Source organism: Lichenostomus cassidix, chromosome 2 (assembly GCF_008360975.1).
Source record: "Lichenostomus cassidix isolate B80296 chromosome 2, HeHo_3.0, whole genome shotgun sequence".
Classification (NCBI taxonomy): domain Eukaryota; kingdom Metazoa; phylum Chordata; class Aves; order Passeriformes; family Meliphagidae; genus Lichenostomus; species Lichenostomus cassidix.
Genome location: NC_139482.1, coordinates 52,782,903 through 52,806,359, shown reverse-complemented (window position 1 = coordinate 52,806,359; position 23,457 = coordinate 52,782,903). Strand labels below are relative to the sequence as shown.

General features: G+C 38.8%; 1 protein-coding gene and 1 long non-coding RNA gene across 2 annotated transcripts in view; one reads left to right on the top strand and one right to left on the bottom strand.

The window, feature by feature from the left end:
• LOC146441375 (uncharacterized) overlaps window positions 1-23,457 on the top strand; it is an 81,980-nt gene that overhangs the window by 1,199 nt on the left and 57,324 nt on the right. The window contains exon 2 of the long non-coding RNA XR_014849874.1: window positions 2,096-2,186. This is a non-coding gene — a long non-coding RNA (uncharacterized LOC146441375). The remainder of the gene's footprint in view (window positions 1-2,095; window positions 2,187-23,457) is intronic.
• Window positions 339-21,540, bottom strand: INHBA (inhibin subunit beta A). The gene is made up of 3 exons (XM_085051570.1): window positions 21,420-21,540; window positions 18,233-18,753; window positions 339-7,233 (listed from the first exon to the last, which is right to left on the bottom strand). Exons 2-3 carry the CDS (start codon window positions 18,618-18,620, stop codon window positions 6,347-6,349), a joined length of 1,275 nt encoding a protein of 424 aa, XP_084907696.1. The 5' UTR covers window positions 18,621-18,753; window positions 21,420-21,540; the 3' UTR covers window positions 339-6,346.

The window sequence follows — 23,457 nt, the reverse complement described above, 5'->3', positions numbered from 1 at the left end:
TTCACAGTAATGAAAATTCTCCTTTTATCTGTGTAAGCATCTAGTTCTGGGTTATTCAAGGGAATTTTGGTGATAATAGTTGAAGACCTCACAGTCTGCAGGCAAAGGGAAATTGCAATTGGCTTTAGCTTTTGTATTGCATGTGTTTCACAAGGAGAAGTGAACAACCTAAAATTCCATTACTTGTTGGGCCATGAACTCTAATGTCCATTTAACGTATTCATGCTGAAGAGAAAGATATCACACTGTTCAGTCCAAAGAGGCACCCACATGTTATTTCCCAAGTTCCCCTGTATTTCCCAACAAGGAATGCATATTAAGGGACAATTACACAAGGCTTGGTGAAACTCCCTTTATTTATTTCACTTGTGTTGTTGCTGCTGTTGTATAAGAAAGAGCAAAATAACAAAAAGAACAAAGTAAAATAATGTAATAGCTGATCCAAACATTTTTAACATGTTGAAATCCCGTTCCAAATGCAAAGACTCTTTCTTTCTGCCTTTTCTTTGCATTGATTTGCACAAGCATTTTCTCTGTGAGCCAAATGCATCTCTGGTATAACTTCATTGAAGTCACTGGACTTACACCAGAGCTGGTTTTGGTCCTCTGTCCTGGGTAAATACAGTAGGAATAAATTGGTCACGCAGGCAGAGTGTCTGGCAATAAGTGCACTGAGTGGTCCTGGCAAACCAATAGAAAAGATCTAAAATAAAAAGCCCAGATAGGTTTTTTACTTAATATAGGGCCTAAAAATCTACTGGGAGCTGCTGAATACTGCCCACTAACTGTACAAAGTATAGGTAGCATGCCTTCCAAATATCAAAATACCAGACGGAATGCCGTGAAAATAAATAACTTCTAAAATAAACAAATGAGAACATATCAAACTGTTACCTCTTTAAACATAATGTAAATAAAAAAAATACCAGTCCTTCTACACAATAAATATTAAGAAACCATTGACATAGTTGAAATGTACTCATATAAATTAACAATTTTAATTACATTAGCCGAACAGACATTGGTTAAAGCACTGCATGTAGTATGCAAAATAATAATAATAACAATAATAATAATATCAACAACAAAACACAAAATGATAGAAACAAAATAGGCTTCATAATATCTTGGCTTTCATAATTTATATATATGTATATACATATATATAGTTGTGTGTATATATATACTGTAGACATATATATAATATGTATGTATACATATGTATATATATATCTTCAACCCATTGTCAATGTATTGTTTTTGAAAGTATTTAAATACAAAGAAACCCATTGAGAATTAACACAGATTCATTATATCTCAAAAAATAAATAGCTATATAACCCAGAAGTGCTGCTTGTTTCTGCCCATGAAAACCTTGCTTCTAGTTGTTCGCAAAAGGTCAAATCCTGATTTTATTTACTCATATTGAAAATGTTTTACTCCACTTGAAATGCTGTGAGAGCATATGGGGAGTAAAGCTTTTTTCAGTGTAAGGAAATTGATTGGCATCTGATTCTTATACTGATGCACACTACTGACATGAGGTTTAAGTTAAAGAACTTAGTCATTTCCATCATATCTACCTACACTTCAGAAACAGATTTTGCTCAATTTATTGATGCTGACTGGTAACTTTCTAGGAAAGGAGATCCTCTGAAAATCAATGGCATTACTTACAGAGTAAGGCACAATTCCACATGGCTAACTATAGTCCATAAATTTTTAATTTTGCAGATAGACTTTACAAATGCCTGAAGTTCTCTACCTAAGAGATATTGCTGCTAGCCTCCACATGGTCTTGTGGTGTCACTGTTAAATGAATGTGACAGCTTAATTCTCAGCAAAATACAAAAAAAGGAGGTATATGTAATGGAGCCCTACTTTGCAGTGATTTGGTAAGAGACTGTTTCTGGTGAAGTCAATGACAAAACTCCCATTTCATTCAGTTCTACAGTTTTGGGCACTAGACCAGTATTCTGTGACATATGAGTGCACAATAATTACAAGCATCTGTAAGCATTTCCTTTTGTAAATCTGAAGAATACAAATACATTCAGCTCTCACAAAGAAACATCTTAATATGCACTTATGCCAGTTTCTTAGGCTTTCTATCCAGTGAGCATCTGACATGGAGATGGGGAAAGGCAACCAAATGTGGTCAACTGTCAAGCAAGAAGATTGTGGAGGTACTAAACAAATACATTTCTGTGATTAAGTATATACTGAAAATGTATTTTCAATATAAACAGTCAGTAGGTTATATGTAAAGGAATGTGTTAGTAGTTAAGAGCCTTTCTTTTTTTTTCTGGTACAGTCATACCTGAAAGGAGAAGTAATTTTTGAGGCTGCATGCCCTAGAACAACTGCTTAAATATGGTAACAATTTCCAATGCTATTTTAAGTACATGCAGATTTAATTAAATTGAATTATCAGATTCGGGGTGTTCTGCTGGAATCAGTCAGTCTTGATTAACATCCCAATTTCTTATTTTACTTTATCGTACAGTTTTTCATTTCCCCCTACTTTAAATAACTCTGACCACAAATCAAAACCCCATGACTGATTCTAGAGATTGGAGGGAGAAATCTTTAAAATTTGTGACTAGTATACACACACAAATGAAAGCTGAAAAGTAGGGCTTGGGAACAGTTACTTCTTGATTTGAAAATTTTCTTCTGTTTCTGGCGTATCTATCATGAAAGACACTCATGATATCTAAAATCCTATTTTTTTTTCCTCAATTCGAAGTTTCATCTTTTCCAGGCCAATCCCTATTCACCACATTAAATTTTTTATCAAACTCAGGATCAGAATTCTTTTTTTAAAGGCTGTTTCACCTGTCGACAGAAAAACCATGAGCCTAAACCTACTTTGCTAGCAGCCAAAGGAAGTTTTGCCATTGTCATCTAGGGGAAGGTTCTGGGATTTCAGGTCTCAAATATTCTCTAATTACTGTTGAGAATAATTTGTATCAATCTGAGCCATCTCACCTGTTTCCCTTACCACTGTGTTCAGACATCCACCATGATGCAAACAGCCTCCTTTAAATAATTAGATTAAACAGTGTTGGCTATGGTGCCATTCATTCAGAATCCTTTTTCTCCCTTCACAATGCCCACAGCAAAAGGAACCTGTAATTCACCCTGGCACACCTTTGCTCATGTAAGTAGTTTTACTAAGTTTTTCTAAGGAGACCAGTAGACATCAAAGGGCCTATTGACATGAGTAACAGTTCTGGGACATCTAATGATATGAATAAGGGTTCTAGGGCATCCAATTTTAAGGCCAATTACAAAGACCAGTGAACTAAAATGTACTCTCCTCAACAGCTCTCACAGACTGTGTCCCTGCTCCTGCTGTTCCAAAGCCTGGCTCCGCTTCTAGAAAAATCAACAGCAATTCTGCCACATGCTTCAAATATGCAGGGCCAGGAACTTGGTCTAAGTTATAAAGATAAATTAGTTGTGCATTTATTTTTTTTTATAGTTTTCCTACTAGCATTTGGTATCCCTCCCTTTCCCCAGGAAGAAAACACAAAAAACCCAACAAACTTCTGCAAATAATTTAAATCAGAAAGCCTTGATATTTTACAGAACACTTTAGTGACAAATTTAGTGTTTAACCAATTATATTTTTTTAATTTTTTTTTTTTTGCAAATTGCAAACAAGTCTGTAAAAAAATGCGTTTTATAAAAAGTACATAAATGTATAACCCATTAGCTGTACTATGCAATCTAAATATTGTGGAATAAATTAGATAGAAAACTTAGCTATAAGCATGTATGCTGATATCTATTCAATAGAGGAAAGGGCATTTTTTTTCTTTCTTTCTTTCCTTCTTGCTTTTTTTTTTCTTTTTTTTATCTCCATGGATACATACAAATGCAGACATGCACCCATGCGCACATACAGATGCACCACGCAGAAAACACACACGCACACATGCACACACAAACAGTTTTGGCTGACAAAAAATGAAGGCCCTGATTACACTGTTTAAACACGGTTCTCGCCATGAAGGTGCTAACACACTATCCCTAGCCAGTGTGACTGGATTAGTTTGTGCTATCATTTTTCTTTTTTTATTTTTCTTTTTTTTTTCTTTTTGTAACAGACTGTGCTCTCAACAAGACAAGGAGCCATGTCAGTGCTTCTTTCCAGGAGAGGCATTTAGAAGCCTGTCCCATCAGAACGCAGCTAACTGAGGCTTGGTTCGGCAAACCTATGAGAGTCTGAAGCTTCAGGCTCAGGGTTATCAAGCTCAGTGTAAACAGGGCCTAAAGGTTTCTCCCATTCCCTCTTATCATCTCCCCCTACCCAAAGACAAATGTTGTAAGTTTAACATTCTTAAATATGACAGAAAAAATTTTAAAAAACAACAACTATCTACCTATGCCCTATGGGTTGGACCCTTCAGGTTAGGTGTTGACACTGAAAATTAGGTCTTACAGGTAATGCACAAACGCATTAAGAGTTGTCATGCTAGAAGGTGGTGGTTGAGACAGCCAGTATTTCAGCAAAGAAATTCCATACAGAAATCCAACCACAACTGCCATTTTCTATATATTTGCAGGAGCAGAGGTGGACAGGGCCCAAGGTTGCTTGCAATTTTACGTCAACACTTTTTAAGTGTATACCAGCACTTTAGGTTTCTCTTGCACAAATACTATTTTGAACATATAGCCTCTCACTTGGCAGTAAAAAACAAACAATCTTTTAACATACTGTGCTTTGCACACAAACATTCATTGTTTTAAGAACAGTAAAATGAAGCCAGAAGTGCTTATACCTTGTGTATACATACATATATACATACAGAAATATATACATATGTATGTATATCCCTTGGACAAAGCTGTTTCCCTACAATGCACAGTTGCTGTGCATTGGGGCCAAGTTTAGTGCTGTACATACAAAACAGTATAATTAAGCTCAGATGAATCTCAGATCCAAGCACCTTGGATCCAAATTCCACGGATTTTCTTTTTTCTTTTTTTACTTCTTTTTTCAAGTAAGACGTTACTTGAAATGGCAATTTTCTGTTGAGGGCACTATTTGAATTTAAGTAGTTAACAGATATTCTAGCCTGAATTTAATCAACCCACTGACTCTTAATTCAACTCATTACAGGTGAATGGTACCAACCACAGACAGACTTTTTAGAGGCTTGCACAAATGTCTTTGGTGTATGTGTCTATTCATTTTAAGGTACAAAATAATAATAATTATTATAATAATAAAAATAGCTATTTTGTGTGCTGTAGCAGTTCTTGTATAGCTCACAATAAGTGCAGCTCTCAACCCCTCCCACACCCAACCACCCTCCCTTGCAAATAATTGTTAAATAAGGATTAGACAGGTCAGACACCATTGTAGTGCAAATAGTAAACGATTAAAAATTTTTTTTACAAAATATAGAAATGTTTGACTCCAGTAAATGGACAAACATGTTCCTTTCAAGTATCTCTCACTGAAGATTTTTTTTTAAAACAAGTTACTTCCATTTAAAAAAAAAAGTCTTTCTGTTTTTTTTTCTTTCTCTCACAGGTAAACAGTTTCAAACCATCTAGGTTGCATAGTTCTAACATTAGAAGCACCTTTACAGAATGTAACTTTTATTCTTCATTTTTTGTTCTGTTTTTTTCTTCATTTTTCTTTTTTTCCTTTTTACTTTGTTTTTTTTTTTTTTTTTTGTAAATGTAGTGTGGAAGAAGAAGGTGTATACACCTGCACGCTATTGTCCCTTGAAAAATACTAAGTGTATGTATGCGTATTGTGTCTGTACATATAGAGACATGTATATAAATACATAGCCATATATATACAAACACTACACACCCACTCAGTTGCTCTGTAAATGTGGGGGGAAAGCGCCAGTGACTGTAATGATCATACACATGGCTTTTCAATGACATTTTGGACTCTGTCCAAATTGCTGCAGGTTAGGTGAACTGCTACCGTGGCTTGAACTGATGGGTAACTAAGAGAGGGAACAGAACTTCCTTCCCCTGGCAGTAACTAATGCTTAGTATACTATGTAACAAGATAAGGAGCATACTGAAAGGAAGGGGAAATCCCCAACCCATACCACCATTCAGACCTGTCTTATTCAAGCCCAGCTTCATGAAGTTTTCTTCCTTTTTTATAGCTGAAGTCTTTTCTGATCCTCTGTAAGTTTTTTTTTTTTTCTTTTTCTCTCTCTCTTTTCTCTCTCTCTTTTGTTTTTGCTTATATGTCTGATGATTGTTTCACTCAAAAAAAGGTTATACAGTGTCTTGTCTTTCCACTTCTTGGGCTTTTGATACATTTTCCTCTCAACAAGAAGGGTCTTGAGCGCACCTGCGTCTAGGAACAGCCACACTCCTCCACAATCATATTCTGTATGTCTTTCTTAATGATGTTCTGGCCATCGTCATAGTAGAGCATGGACATAGGCCGGAGCTTGGTGGGCACACAGCATGATTTGAGGTTGGCAAAGGGGCTATGACCCCGCATGCGGTAGTGGTTGATGACAGTGGAGTGGAAAGATAATGATGATCCAGATGTACCTGCTATATGGCTGGGACACTCTCCTTCGCAGTAGTTAGCATGATATCCTGTAGGTGCAATGATCCAGTCACTCCATCCTATGTCCTTGAAGCTGACAAAGAACTGCTTCTTGCAGCAGATGTTGACTTTGCCATCACACTCCAGGCCTCGTCTCCGTCGCCTGTGCTGGCGGTCCTCTGAGTGGCGGGCAAGCATCATCAGGAAGGGCCGATGGGATTGCTCTTTCTCCTCTTCTCCTGTGAATTCTCCAGCTTCCTTTTCTTTCCCTTCCCCATCATCTTCCTTTTTCTTCTTCTTGCCCAGTAACACCAGGTTGGCTCCAGTCTCTTGGCACAGGTCACAGGCAATCCGCACATCCAAAGAGCTCTTGCCTTGGTCCAGGAGTCTCTGGACACTGCTGGAGACAGGAAAGATGTGCCAAGTGCTTTTACGGGTGTCCACTGCCTTTTCCGAAATCAAAGTTTCACTCTTTTCACCTTTCAGCCCCACATCCTCCATGTCTTCTGCTCCTTCAGAATTGCCTTTTGGCTGCCACTGCTGTTGAAACAGGCGGATGGTGACTTTTGTCCTGCTCCGGTTGGCCTTGGAGACCTTCAGGAAGAGCCACACTTCAGCATGTTCCACCACCGATAATTCACTGCCTTCCTTGGAAATCTCAAAGTGCAACATTTTCTTGGCTGTGCCTGATTTGGTAAATGAAAATAGACAGGAAGAACTTGTTAGTATGTCTGCTTGCATTCTGTTAAAGAGACTTCGGTTACTTTTGCCACAGGCATGAAGTGCCCTAGGTTTCCTATTTGGCTCTTTAAATTTTTATGGTTCTTCTGTTCTAACCTTCCTTCACCCCCTCCTCAGTTTGTATTCTGTGAAAATTCTATTTTTAGAAAAGTATATATTTGCCTGTTGTTTTCCAGCATAATATTTTAACCAGAGCATTTTTTATAGTAGCAATATGGTCATTAATGTAAAGCATCTCATGGCAAATAAGCATCAGTGGCTGCTAAGAGTTCATTTGCTTAAGCTGTCTTTGTGATCACTGTTAGCTGAAAGGCAAAAATGCTTTATGATGGCAGTCCATATGTACCAAATGCATAAAAATCTGTACCTAATAGCTGGTTAGGGAATGAGGTCCAGTCCTGACAATTCTTTAGCAATACTTCGGAAATTATGTGGGAAAGAGGTTTGCCCTTTCTCTTTTGTAAAAAGACATCCTTCATATGCATCTGAAAAGGAGTTGTAACTGTTAATTGTTTAAAAAACAAACACATGCTGAAATATGAGCCTCAGATTTAAGAAGTTTGCAGAATTATATTGTAAAGAATGGAAGAATTGCAGCAGGCAGACTCTTCATCCTGTGAGATGTTCGCTGTAGATCCTGTTCCTAATTTAACACACTGTACTTGCTGTGATTATAGTAATGGTGAATACACTGAGAAATGAGCTAAAGAACTGTATAATTATGGGGATGGTTCTCTGGCATAATTGTATCAACTTGCTGAGATGTCATGATGATGATTGTGATGGTGAGGAGGTGTTTCTCAGATACAGAGCTCATATCCCTGGCAGAAGTTGGAATGAATAATGAGGGCTTTTTAATGATTTGATCACTAGAGCATGAAGAAGTTAAGAGAGAATGAATTAACTGGGGGATGGTGGTGATATTATTTTTTCAAGAGAGGTGCTTTTCTATTTTCTTGACAAAGAAAAAAGCCCTGATGATGTCTTTTGTTCCTTCTCAGCATGGGGGCCAGGATGGACTGGGATAACAGATTTGCAATGTACAGGTATCTGACCTTAGTGAGAAAGAACCAATATTCATAATTATCAATTTTTCATTACCCATTGTTGTTTGCCCAGTTTTCTGTGCAGTAATTCTTCTTGTCAGTGAACCAGAATTTTGCACCCTAATGACAGCAAGTGGTGATCAAAACAGAGGTAGCTGGAGACATACAGGAAAAATTGCCCTCATTGTAGCAAGGCTCTTCTGCTTGCTTCCCACTGCAACTGGTTTCACTAGTATGGGCTCCCTGACCATTTCCTGGCTCACCCATTCTCAGGTGAGACAGATGTAGAGCAAATCACAAGAGACATCTACCTTGTGCTCACTTGCAAATTCAAGAGTTGCTGATTTCTGAACTTTATTGGCAGGCTATGCTGCCCTTTGAGCTACCTGTTGCTTTTCTCATCTGTAAAGTACTGGCACTGACACCTTCAGCATTCCCTCCTGGCATTTTCAGGTCAAAGAGAGAGACACTTCTGAATTACAGTGTCCAAAGGGCACAGTGTTTTGGCTTTTTTTTCCTCTAAGTGAGAGTGTAAAATTGTAGACTTTAACTGTCACTGAGATATGGAAACACATGGTTTGCATTAACTGCTTCTCACAGACACTGATTCCAGTCTCCAAAATGAGTTACATTAATTCTTCGGGGAGCTACATGGACCAGCAGGGCTGTGCTCTAGAAAAGGAAGTAGCTTATAAAAAAGACAGAGCAAGCTGTACCAGTACTGTGAGGCATGATGGAGTTACTCTTCTATTATTTTTTAATTGAGATTCATTCAATAATGACTGAATGGCTAATGCCTTTTTGTTCCATTCTGGAAATCAAACTATGTTAAAGCTTCCAGCTATGGTCGCGCAGAGGTCAGGTGATAGACACTAATCTCACTCCTGACTCAGTTTCAGAGCATCAGGAGTTGTACAGTGACGTTCCTCCAGCCCAAAGGAAGTCTGGTCCAAAACACTTGTTGCCTTGTGTTCAGCGATGTTTTAAAGAGTATTCTCTATGAGAATGGATACTTTTAAGGCCTGTGAGAACCAGCCAGCTTGTGGCTTTATTCTGCCTGTCTCTCTCTTCTAAAGCAAGCTTCTAACTTTAGCTTATCCCTTTCCTCAGCACAGTCCTGATAAATCCTTTCTAAGGGGGACCTGGGCTTCAAGGGAACCTGAAGGCAGGTGATGTGCCAAGAGTGGATTTCTGCCCACCAAGACTCTCCGTCCAACCCATTCTGCTTGCTGCCTCTACCCAAGCAAACCTTGGTGGAAAAAAAGGTGGTTTAGACCAAGCTGCAGAAGGTGTTCTGGCACCAGCAGTCTCTTCCCAGATGTTCTCTTTCCCTAGAGATAAGACTGGTGTGTGGAATAAGCATACATTGCTAGGAATTGCAAGACTTACTTTTTATTCTTGAGAAACCAAGCTGGGCACAGATAGCAGTTCTGGCACTAGCAGGGGCCCTGTGCATGAGCAAATCAACTGTGCTGGGTGTATGAGCAGATCAGCTGTGCTGGACATGGACAAAAAAACTGGTCCGGTCATCTGCTCTGGAGAAAGCAGGCAGGGTGTGCAGACCTGTCTCAACAGGGGAAGAAGCTGTATGACCCATCTAATCTGAAAAGCCAGGCAGCCCTGCATTAAAGAATAACCTAATGCTGTTAAGTGCTAGTGCATGCATATTTCACATTCTGCTATTTCCATGCTAGTGGGAGTTGAAAATAGTTACGAAATGACATATCTGCAAGAGCAAATATTCAAATTACCTTATGCACTGGCCAGAAGCACAGTAATGCAAGCACTCTTTTTGACAAATACTATATGAAAGAAACAGGATCTCCAGAACCATCTTAAATAGCTTTTCAAATGCTCCTCTATGTGTGAAAGTTGAATTCTTTCTCATTACTAAAACTATTTGAACAGTACGGTGGAAGTACATGAGTTCTTGCTGTTTCTTTACTTGAGCGAAGTGAGCTTGAGCAAGGTAGCCTATGACATGTCCTTATACAGGGATAACAGCCTCCTCGAAGGTTGTTAGCTATAATAACAGCCTCTCTGGATGTGATTAGCTACATTTTCAGAAACAAAGGGCGGATTAAGATTCTAAAGATAAAAGATGCAGGAAACTTATCTGAGCCTGATATTTCTGAATGAAGCAAAATCCTGAAACCTGCATAGCTAATAAAAGGTTTTATAGCAATTAAAAAACACTTTCCCTTTCATAGCTCTTTTTAGAAGGAGACTGGGAATGGTGCAAGGTTGAGGATAAAAAGCGTGCTTTCACATTAGGAAAAAACGAAGCTTTTCTGAATTCTCTCCACATTCACAACTAGTTTGTTACGATCACACAGCACAAATGGTATGAATCCTGCAGTTTTTAAGAGGTCACTGTTCTCAGACAAGCTCATTTTGAAATCAGAGTTTAGCCTGTGCTAAAACCGAATTGAGACCTTAGGATCTGGTTTTATTATGGTTACACATTCACTTTATAACAGGATCTTTGTTTCTAAAAGGTTCAGTGCTACAATAGAATAAATTCTTCAAGTGTTCTGAGGAAAAAAGTCCTGTGTATTTAATTTTCTCAATATATTTCTTAGGGATTTAGCAGCCTTTCCTTTTAGATCTGAATTAATGGTCAGGATCAAAGCTTTGAAAATATACACTTTTCATCAAACTGAAGGTAAAAGGAAGATTCCTGAAATTTGAGGGTGGTACCACTTCCATAATTACATTTTGTTTACCCTTTTGTTTTGCCTTTACACTTGCCACAGCTGATTTGCAAGGGTCTTTTTCCATTTCTAATCATCCTGCTCCTCCTGCCTGACTACTGTGGAAAGACCCACAGTCCAACAGTGATAGTGCCTTCATCACTTCCACACTCATATAAACAGCGATGTCAACAGCCTGGATTGTTATCATAGCAGAAGGCAGCTGAAAAAGGAGACAAGGGATTACATTGGGCCCCTTTTGATTACTTTTCCTCATTTCCTTTTCCCAAAACTTTGAGAGGTCATGTCTCTGCTTTACTCCCAACCAAAGTCCCTTCCAGGAGGGTGGCTGTGATGCCAAAGGAGCAGTCTAGCATGGAGAATGACACCAGCAAATGCTGTGAGAAATGGTTAAAAATACAAGCGCTAAGAAGTAGTGCATATATGGTAAAAGGTTTAATGGAAGGAGTTACTGAATGGAAAGAAAGTGCAGCAGTATATATAGCATGGGAGTTTGCTCATATCTGTTTTTCTCTTCACTAGTGCTCACGCACCTTTTTAGGGGAGAATCCTGAACGTGCAAGTAGAGGGGAGCCTGCACAGGTACCCTCCTCTCCATCTCTGGAAGGGCTGGCCAGTGCTCATGCACAGGACTCTGTGGTCAGCACCTGTTCCCAAGCAGCACTTGGGTGACAGGCATGACACAGGATCCAGTAGAGACATTGGCAGAACCCTTGAGGGCCCAGGCACAGGGGGACTGGAGGAGCAGCCTTGCGTGGGGTAGCTCGTGCTGGGCTCCAGCAGGAATCTGCAGCTCCAGTGTGTTCTTCCTCAGAGGCTAAGGATCCTTCCTTCAGTATATCTGGCTTTAACTATGCAGTCAAAGTTCTTTTATTTGCAATTTGCAGCAGGATTCAAGATCAAGCCCTGTTAGTTCGAGCAAGTATACTGGGTAGGGTCTAAGATATACAATTGAGGGTCTCTTCTTTTGAGTAAAATAATATTTAAAAAATTTTTAACCATATGCTGTAAAATTATTAAGGCTTTTATCATAGTGAAAGTGATTATCCTTTCTAACATTATAATGTGGCTTTTTCTTAATTTCTCTTAATACACAGGATTTATTTTCCTTTGAAAAATACTCAGTGTGTAAGAAGGAGCTGTCACTTTAAATTTCTATGCTTCATCGACGCTTAATTTTGAAACGTTTTTACATTATACTGTAAGTGAACTGTTTTTCCATACAAAGCAAGCTTTTTTCCCCTTTTTTAGTTGCTAGCTTTACTACTGCCTATGTTTAGATTTGGGGGAATTTGTACTGCGTGCCAATCTGTAATTACATTCAAAAGCATCCTTCCCTTCACTTCTCATTTCCGTTCCCCAGGAGACAGAAAAAAAAAAATAGGTTACTAGAAAGGTTCCTCTAAAGAGAGTGAAGAGAAGAGAAGAGCATGGTTATTGAGAGATAATTGCTCAAAATGTTTACTAATGAGTGACCACTGGAGTTGGATGAATTCTTTGTAGCGTAGAATTTATTCAGTGAATTTAGTGTTATCGACTGGCAATTATCCCCTAGGCAGACTGATTATTGCAAATGTCCTATTGCCACAATTAGACAGTGGCCACTTCTGTGAATGCATTTCAGCCTATGGATCACTGGAAAATGATTTATTCTGATTATTCCTTACTCGGCATATGTGGCTGGTCATCCAGGTTGCACACTTTCATTCCTGCTCCCTTACGGTAGCCACTTACAGTAGGAGGACAAAATTATAGAACAATTAATAAATATCTTATCTTTATGCTCACCTACCATTTGCTGCCAGAAAAGGGAGATTTTGTTGTAGGAAAAAAATAAACCAAAAAAGAAAAGCAGGAAAAATAACTATTGCCCAAGCACTCATGGGGGGAAGGGGGGGGGAAGCAGCAGCAACTTTATTTAAATACCTTTTCTTGAAAAGTTAACCCAAAGAGGCATTGACAAGGTCATTCAGAATGTGAAATAATTCAGTTCTGGTGAACCTTGACTCTCCTCTGCTATTTTGTTAGGAGGGAAGCACTTTACATCCACAGCTTTGAGTCCTTTCCAAATTGAAAGCCCTTCCCCCACATGGCTTTAAATATTTAGAAACAAAAAAGGTGTTTGTTTAGTTGAAGGGTTTTTTTAACTTGATTTCTTCATTTACGTCTAAAATAGCTGAAGCAAAGCTTAGGGTCATTAGCACCAATAAAATATTCCAAGGTAAAAACAATAGCACGTCTTTGTATTTTTCTTAGAGGGCAGTTTATTTGCACATACTTGTAATAATTTGATGTAAATTCTAAAATTAAGTGGATCAGAGGCTGCCCATCTCTTTTCATGAAAATATTTAATTTCTGTGCACTAAGGCCCAAATCCCAAGCCCACTGAAATGAATAACAGAACTTCCAGTTGCTTCCAGTAGACTAAGCTTCAATCCTAAATCAATGTTGCAAAGCTCTGTTGCATTAAATGAGATTGCCTTCTCATAGGCATATCTCTATATATAGATATGGATATAAGAACTCCTCAGCATGAATCACTTACATGTATGCAAGGTAGGTATATCCTGCACAGAGGAAAACACAAGAATGCACATTCTTATCTGCAGGAATGGTGTGGGTACAGGCACAGGTATATAAGCATGTCTGCCCTGGCATACCTGTAATTAAGGACATATATGTGCTTATACACACATATAGGCAAACACATATTCAGATATTCTCTACTGCATTTGCATACAAAACTGCGGGCATGGCTACACACAGAGCTGGACACATACAGTACTTTCTGTCTCTCTCAGGTATGTTTTTCTAAACTGGTTCCCACCTTCCCAGATTCATCTGCACTTTCTCAGGTTGTTCTTTAAACCAGCCAACCTCCCTGATTTCTTGCATTTTGATACAATGAAACGGAATCGCTTTCCTCTTCTGGAAGTAACTTGCTTTCATTTTCTAAACTTGAAACCTTTGATTTGGTATGCCAAGGGGGAAAAACAGAAAAAAAAACCCAAAAAACAAGGGAAAATAGGCTTGTTTTCTAAAAGCCGAGGAGGCTGCATTAAAAAAAAAAAAAAAAAAAAAAAAAAAAGTTAGAAAATAATCTCAGATGATGATTCATGGTCACATTTCTCAGTGTCTTGTAAAAAATAATATTTATAATTTCTGATCTTTCTCGATTTCCAGCACTTCTAGCATCTATCAGTTTATCTTTTCCCCCTCTGCCTATTTCCTTCCTGCATTATTTTCCTTGCAACTTTTCACTCCAGCGAATCCCTGCCTTTTAAATAACCTAGAAGACAGAAACGAGCTCCCCTCAGAGCAGCTACAGATAAGCATAAAGATGTCTGGGATTCAGATTCCAATTAGGTAAAATAAGAGTTTGCAGGAAGGTTGCCTCGTGTGGAGCAAAAAGCCTTTGCAGTGTGCCCTCTCGTGGCCGTTCTTCATTCAGCATGAATACCTGTACCCTAAAATACAGTTCTTTTCAAAAGAAAATTGTTGAAATTATTCAAAATACATAAGCGATACATCCTTTGGTTTCTTCTCCTGAACTGCCAGCTTGGCTGTATAGGGTCAGTGCCTTCTTCAAAAAGGCATGAGTATGTACACACATGTATCAATCTGCACATGAAAGAAGGCATCACATCATCAAGTCAGTTGACCTTGAATTCTGTATGAAGTGGTACAAAATATTAGAAGTGGTCTAAATAGATGTCAGACTTTTCTTCTTATTTTTTTTTCCTGGCATTTCTCCTAATGATAAACCTTTAGATTTCAGTATTTCCATCCAGTAATTTCTATCACTTTCTCAGGGGCTGATGTTAGCAACCCATTTCATTGGTAGTTTAGTTGCCATGTTAAAATTCAGTTGGCAAAATCCCAGATTGGCCTAATACGGTGTGTACTTAAAATAATGAATGAGTTAGTAGCCAATCATATTTATAAGTATCGAGTATCTCTGTTATCAAACCTGTTGGCTTTGCTTGTCACAAAATTGTATGACCCCTCTCCTCAAAAAACTATTTTTAAGACCAAGAAGTGACACACAGAGCTCTGGCACAGCTACCCTCACAGCAGAACTAATCGAGATTAATAATCTTAGTTTGATATGCAAGTAGAAAGTAATTTTCATGTTTTGCTTGTAAGAGTGCCAAAGGACAGTAGGGTGCATTTGTAAACTTTTGCCCAATACTCACAGTCATTAGTTTTGCAGAGATCTGTCTGGATTTGTTAGCTGTGAAAACTACCTGCCAACTATTTTGCTGATTTCCTGGACATAACTACACCTGTGCTTCAGACTAGTTTACTGCTTTTATTTCCCCTCTAATTGTCTGAAGTCTGTGCTTGTTTGAATTTTGGTCCAATTTAGAATATAGCAGTCTCAGGCCAGAGCCACATGCACAGGGCACTGTTTGTTCATTCACTCCATTTCTTTGTATGTTTGAGAATATGGCTGATGAAAGATGGAAATACTACTTTTTTTTTAAAGGCATGTAGTAAATATGGCTTCAGAAAGGTGTGGGGAAAGGCTGGTTTATGTCAAGACATACCCAAAGGAACAAGAATCCTGAGGTCTTATTTTGCTTTTTATAGACCTCTATTTGATACAATGTGAGATGTTTTCATTCATTTTCATTGATTTCTTATTGCCCTCTATCGAGGCAGAGTGAGTTTGACATTAAAAGCAGGAAACACATTAACCTGGCTGTGAGCACAACATGTTCATTCTCCTGCTTGGTGTTTAAACTTCATGCTATTCCCAGTTCCCACAGAATGAAAAGTGGAGACTGTCCCTGTGGCTACATTCTATTGCTGTCTTTTTAACTCATATTTCCTGTATGACATGTCACTTGCCTTTGTTTTTGCCTCACTTTCCTTAACAGGAAAAAAACCCCAGTTTAATATTTGACAGGCAAAACTACCAATGCATGAGGCGAAAGCATCTCAGATAGAGTTTACTTAAGTTGTTGCAGCACTGGCACCTGTAAAACATGGTAGATCCTCTGATGTTAGCAAGTCACCAGATATGAATGGCTGTAGATGAAGAATATGTTTCAGTAATCTGAAGTTACTCCACAGAGTGGATTTATCATTTTCATTATAAGCCCAAACCAGAGCTCGGCTTCTGTGTTGCTAAGTGTCCCTCCCTCGTCCCAAATCAAAGAGTAGCAGGTATGGAAAAAAGGCACAGAGCAGCCTTCCTGCCTGGGCTTCCAGAGTCAGCTTAGTATGAAGGAAAATAACTGCAGCAGGGAGCAGAAGGCATGAGCACACAGTGGATGCCCCCATCCTGCAGCTCCATAGCATAAGTCCTCTTCAAGCAATTTGTGTAGCAGCAGTAGGACAACGCTATGTAAATGAAGCCGAGTGACGTGTCAGTGTTGGTGGCTGGTGGCGGGGGATCAGTGGCAGCATGATTGGCCAGTGTGTGGGCAATGGCATGATTTTTGCTGCTCACGTGACCCCGAGAGCCAATGGCTTCGGGAGCTGCCGCTGTTGGAGGGTGTCGTACAGAGTAGGCATATATCAAATTCCAAATTCCTTTGTGTCAGAGCTCAGGAGAGACAATAATGTGTTTACAAATGATTGCGACTCACACAGTGAAGAGAAACCACTGTTCATGCCATATGTGTTCCACTGTGCTCAGAGCGAGCTGCTGAAAACCAGGTGGGGAATCCGGCTCATAGATAGCTTAGAGGTTTCCTTGCTTTTATAAATTCATCTAAACTAATGTTGAGCTACCCCTGCTTCTAATGACCTCTGGCATTGACACCTTCTCCCTGCTTTTGGAAGTGGAGGGGATGGAAAAACTGAAAAGCCTGAGCTCTCATGCTGAAAGATCTGATAATGTGTATATTGGGACTCCAAAGGCAAGGACTCCTTGTACAGTTGAAAATCAGACAGCCAGCAGGAATGTCAGCACTTAAAAGCATGCACACTTCTTGTGCATGGCTTCCCTGCAATCAGAACATCTGAGTCAACAGGTTTTCAGGACTGGAAACTCTGAGTGTTGTCTTAATTGTTTATACTGCTGCAGCAAACTTTTAAACAAAAATGCTTGGAGTTCCTTTGCATACTTTGCCTACCATATGCTGTACCAAACAAAACAATGACATTCTTTTAAAACCGTCTTGGCAACAGGAAAAATGCTTTGGCTAGACAGCATCATAAAAAGTTGCTGTTAGTTAGATGATAGACTTATTGCAAGTAACTTCTATTGATGCATGTATTAACATACATACACTCACAGATATATATGCAGATACATATATGTTGAATTAAAATGGATTCTGGTCCTATTCATGTAGAAATAAGACTGTAAAGTACAACTTTAGAGCTGTTTCCTATAAGCAGTGAATCTTAAGACTTTACTTAGTAAATATATTTATTCTGAGTTCTTACTGTCTAAGAGTTAAGGGGAAAAGAACTGTGAAAGAGTTCAAAATACACCCTACCAAGGTTGCATTTTTTGGCAGGAGAGTTTTAGGAACAGAATCTTTTTTCCAGTATGCAGAAGTCTGCATTACAAATTGGATCAGCTACAGCAACTTGTCCAGTTCTATTGAAGTCATCTGACAGTCCCTGCAACTCTTTATTGCCGAAGATGCTGTGTTAAATTAACAAAAAAAAAAGACAAAAAAAGAAGAAAAAACAACCCACAAAAAAGCCCTCTCCCTTCTAAAACTTAAAGCTACTTCATCTGATTTTATAACTTCCACGATAATTTTTACATGAAAGGGTTGTTTCTCAAGTAGTTTGCAGTTCACTTTCTGTCTTGATAAACTCCCCGAAAGGCTACAGCCTTTTTTCTTTCACCATCAACTCTGCAGTCCAGCACTTTACTGCTAGTACCCTGTCTTTACAGACACAGTTTGGAGGACCCTGCTGCAGCCTGACTTTATGTTCAAGATTGCTAAGACAGCTTCCTCCCTGTGTGACTGACTGTGCTTAGCAAGTGTAATCTGCAGCCAAGACTAGGTCAGAAAAATCAAATTCCTTCAGAGTCCTACCCCCCCCCCCCATCCTATTCCTCCTTCTCCCTTCCCCCAAGTCTCATCCTACAACCTTGCAGAAAACATTATTTCTGAGGAGAAGAAAATAAGTTAATTGCAGTTTTGGCACAAAGGATATTTTTCAGTTCTGACACAAAAGATATTTTACAGTTTTGTTTTTCAAGCACTCACCTGATTCTGCAAAAGTGATGATTTCTGAGGTTTGCTCCACAACTTCATTCATTTCGGCTCTTCTTCCAACATCATCCTCTATTTCCACATAACCATCCTCTCCCACCTTTCCCACATGGAGTTTTTTGATGGCATTTAAAAGTGCTGCCTTGGGCACTGGCTGGGTGATATTAGGTCTGTCCCTCAAGTGCAACATGTTCAGTATGTGCTTCTTTACTGCTTCCACCATCTCAGGCTGTGAGCTGGGCACATCCTTTGAGAGCGTGGCGAGGGCACATGATGGACAGTCAGTGACTGAACTGTGCCCCTCGGATCCTGGGGTTGGGGAACTCCTCACTATAATCCAGCAAAGCACCAACAGAAATCCTCTCTTCCAAAGCAAAGGCATCCTGGCAGCAAAGTTGTTGTGATTCCCTTTTTAAAAGGCCCTGCTTTTCCTCCCCCTTCACGAGCAGTTTTTTTGGGGGCTGGTTTAGTTTGTTTGTTTGTTTGTTTGTTTTTCCTTCTCTTCAGCAAATTCTCTGGAACAAGAACCAAAAGTTTTCTGTGAAGTTTTGTTTGCAGGTTCCCTCTCTGAATGCAATAAGTGCTGTAGATGTTTGTGGCTGTCAGGGAGAAGAGTTCTGACTCTGTCTCAGAGTAGGAGAGAGACACAGAGAGAGGGAGAGAGAGAGAGAGAGAGAGGACGGATTGGCCTAAAGTGAGTGAGTGAATGAGAGAGGGAGGGAGTTTTGTCTGTGAGTAAAGGCTATGATTAGGAAGGGGGAGGAACAGGCAGGCTGGCTTCCTTATGCTCATTGCTCCCCTAACACACACCTCTCTTCAAATATCACTACTCGTGGTTCCTTCCCTCCCCCCTTTCTAAAATATCTTCTCATTCCTGTAAATTTACTCCTTTTTTTCCCTTTTTTTTACTCTCTGTTTGACTCTCCTCCCCCCGCCCCCCTAGCTGTCATTTCCCCCTTTTTTTCCCTTTCTTTTTTTTTTTTTTGTTTTGTTTGTTTTATTCCTTCAACAGTATCACTGGCTTAACTAAACAGAGGAAACATGAATGAATGAAAAGAGTGACATTTTTAATGAGCACCTTGCTCTTGGTCCTGACTGGTATTGTTAGGGATAGCAGGAGATGTTAAATAGTTTGTGAATGAGACGGGGGTGAGGGCAGAGGCTCTGAATATTTTGGACAGAACATTATTCTGCTTGGAGTAGAAGAAAAATCTTTTCTGCTCACTTCTAAATGCTGGGGGTTATCAACACTGGCAAAAGATCTGACAGGCACAAAATAGTACAGTTGTTTGGAGGTCTCTATAATACATGATACACTCCCCAGCTGCAATGCACAGTCAGGCACTGAAAGCCTAAGCAGAAGTGGGTACAGCACATATATATGATATGCCATGGTAGTGCCATGTAATATCTCTACTTCTATGCTAGTCTGTGCCTGGAAGTTCTCGGGCAGATATATTTAGGTTTGGGGTTAATCAAGCAATGCCTGAAAAATGCTTTGAAGGTGAAAAGTGTTACATGTCATCTGGCCAAATCATACTTGCTTCTGACTCAGGCAAATCCCTCATCGATGCCAATAATAATTCTGTCTGAGTGAAGGCTGAGTAAGATCTTCTACATTTGGCCCATTGTTATTAGAAGGCACTTACTACTTCATTCATTTAAATCACACAGAGCAATCATAATATTAGAATAAGACACTGGGAATTAAAAGAAATCTAAAGCACTACAAGAAGCAGGAATTTCAACCAGTGTTGGTAGCCCCTTGTCAGTTTATGCCTGGGAGGGCTTTGCTCTGCAGTGGAAAGGCATTCCCTGTGTCACTGCAATGGCTTTAGGTTGCCTTTACATTCTGTATCCTCTCCATTCTGTTCCTTACCTAGCAAAGTTGAAGTTTGCAAACTTGGTTACATTTGAATTTGGTAATGGAAAAATGACAGCTATAACTATAACTTTTGAGATTCTTCCCCTCCAGGCATTAATTTGTACAGATTTTCTTAGAGCAGCTTCTTCTCTTTTAGCATTCACCCTCTTTCTTTTCCTTCCTTTCATTCTCTCTCACACACCTCTCAGATGTGCTTACCTCCTACCCAGCAAATATTCCACTCCCAGTATATTACTGTCAACCATTGTATTTCACCATGGAAAGGAGTAATTTATAAATATAAGCATTGAAAGGTCTCTAATTTCCCTGAGATGACTACAGGCACATGGCTAAGAGACAGGCAAGAAATTATAGTTACAGTAAATGAAACACATAGAAATAATTGAACAATCAACTAAAGTCTTACAAATGTTATATATTGCAAGTCCTTTTCAATTAAGCTCTTTTATAAGTCTTTTACTGTTATAAGGCATCCGCAGTACCCCCTCATCTGTGTTTTACTGACCTCAGTTGCTATACTGTTATGTACTGTTACACTTACAGGTCTGTCAGCATTATAAACCCTGCAGCCATTCTTATAAACACATCTTTGTAACACAAACCTCACTATAATACGTTGAATTTTCTTGGATCTTGTGAACAGTCCGAAGTCTGTTGTAATTATATGAAGTCTGAAAGTCAGCTTGAAATAGAACTAAAAGTTTAATTGGGCGAAAAAATAATTTCAGATGAAAATATGCATTCATGATTAGATGTACTAACAGATGACATAATTAAAGGAGTTATTTATAGTTCTAATATAGCACCTATCCCAACAGTGTCTGATGAAAAGTAAGGGATAGGCACAAATCAATATAAAATACAGATAAGTATGTCTGGGTTCCTTGCTGTGGGGTATACGTTGCTTGCCATATACTACAGATACAGTTATTGCATACAATCTCTATTACATAGAGATTACATATTCAAGCATATTTTACTTGAATGTCATGAAGATGACAGATTTAATGTTAAAGCATAACTTTCTCAAATCCGGTTTTCTAAAAGTGAGTATTCCAATACCGCTGATACATAGTGCATTTGTACTTACATGTATATACATATATGTACAAAAATACATAGAGAAATGCGTTTGAATACATACAGAAATGGTGGTTCAGACTCTTTCTACAAAATTACCTGAGCTGCAAAGCTCTGTCTATGCATTCATTCCATTTAACCCTAACAGTATGCTACAGCATGCACAGGAATTAAAAGTTTCAGTTTTAAAAGAAAAAAGCCGATTGAAAGTTTTACCTCTCTAGTCCTGACTCTCAGAAGGAGACTGCTGTATTGTGCATTAAGAACTGCTGAAGTTCGTCTTTGTGGTATTTATAATGCGAAGCTTTATACTGTACTTCTCATGTGTACACTCACATATAACGTCTGTCAAAAGTGGGCCGGTCACTGTGCTGGATTGGTTAATCCTGTTACATCAGCAACTGACTTTTTCCTGTATGAGACATACTTCTGGTAATCTAATGAAACTCCTGTATGACAGGAGTCATACATAGTGTTGATCACTGCATCCATTTAAAGAATAGAACTTAAAAATCAGACAAAGCAAACATTATGAGTCAGAAATACATACTCCAACTTGTATTGCTTAGCTAGATACAGATATTATTAGATGTAGATAACACTTATTATTTCAACTGCAGTATTTGCCAGATACTTATTATTTTGCAAATTGTTTTCTTCTTAGATACTTAAGGATATACCAGATAATCTTTCTGCAAATTTGGATTCTTTTCAAATTCAGGAAAATGCATTTGAGTAAGAATTCTTTTGCTGTGGATGTGTTTTTTTAAATTCAATCTCTGAATAAATATGTCCTTCTGTTTAAATTAGGAATCCCTTTTAAGCTCTTAAAAAAAATGAATCATATTTCTCCTGTCCAAGTCTCCTGGCTCCTTGACGTGCAGATTGCATCACGCTATTAAAAACAGTTTAGACATCTAAAAATAAATTACAATGAATGACAGGTCACATTTTTTGCAACTGTGGTATTAACACTTGTGGAATAAAATAAAAAGCAATTTTTATTTCAATTTACATTAATGAAAATCAGAAATAACTATGCCAATTAGGCAGTACAGAAATAATATATAAAAGGTCAAAAGTAAATCCAAAATCCATCTCCTTTCTTAAACAAATATAATAACTGTCTTTATGTGGTACCGTTTATGACAAATGGCATGATCATGCAGTCTTTACTCATTCATAACACCCACTGATTACCAGAAAATCCCCATCCTTCAGATTTTTTTTTTGGCCTCAATCGTACTTATAATTGCATTTTTATGTCCTGTTGGCAATGTAAATTTAATCTGTCTTGGAATATGGCTGACCTGGATCAGAGAAGAAAGATTTCAAACTTTCAATTTACAGCGATACCAGGGAGTCCTCATAGAAGTGTTGATCCCAACTGGTGTGTGTGCTATATTCGCACAACAGCTTTGGTAGAATGAGAAAAAAATCAGAAGTTAATGGGAAACATATGACCAGATAGGTTGTTTTGTTTCCCATTTTTATATGCATTTAATATGCATATAATAAAAGTGAAAAAGGTTTCAGTAGCTTTCCTACAATCTGAGTTTGGTGGTTCCAGTTGTTACAAAGAGCAGCACTTTTTTTTTTTTTTTTTTTTTTTTTTTTTTCTTTTTCCCCTCTTTTTTTTTTCGGGAACAGTGAGACAGTTTCTTCAAGAAATAGATAATGAACACATATATACCTAGTTAGTCTCAGGACCCTATTTTTAGTGGGGATCCTAAACCCAAGTTTTGGCAAAGGAGTTCTCCACCTTGCACTCCTGTTTTTCTCAGGACCAGGCTGAGTCTGGTTTTAACTGACATCCCAAAACTCTGAAATTAGTTGCGTCCTGGTAGTGCAGTGCCTGTTGCAATTTGGCAGCAGACATATTCTCAGCAAGAGACCTTGCGTTGCATTGGTTTTATGGAGAATGGAAAACTTGCCCTGGGAGTGCCGGAGCTCTCTTCTCCTTGGAGGGAGGTTCAGTGCTCTGCTCGCAGCAGCCGTGTGCCGCCTGTGACGGGACTGTCACCCCTCCTGGGGCAGCACCCAGCCGCACCGAACTGCTCCACTGCGGCGGCGGGGCACACGATCCCCGGGGCCAAAGTGTGTGGTCTGTGACAAAACGAGAAAGCTACCGAGTGAAGCACAGCAAGCATGTATGTGATTTATAGCGCAGGATAACTTCTGAAAGGAGTTTAGGAGAAGTGAAAAGCATTATTCATTTCAGAGCATGCTCCTTATTGCCTCGGGGAGTTTGTGT

What these genes read in the sequence shown, in the direction of transcription:
- INHBA (XM_085051570.1), bottom strand. Translation starts at nt 18,620, where the DNA reads ATGCCTTTGCTTTGGAAGAGAGGATTTCTGTTGGTGCTTTGCTGGATT. An exon ending in CATCACTTTTGCAGAATCAG is followed by an intron (nt 7,234 to 18,232) that starts GTGAGTGCTTGA and finishes TTACCAAATCAG; the next exon opens with GCACAGCCAAGAAAATGTTG.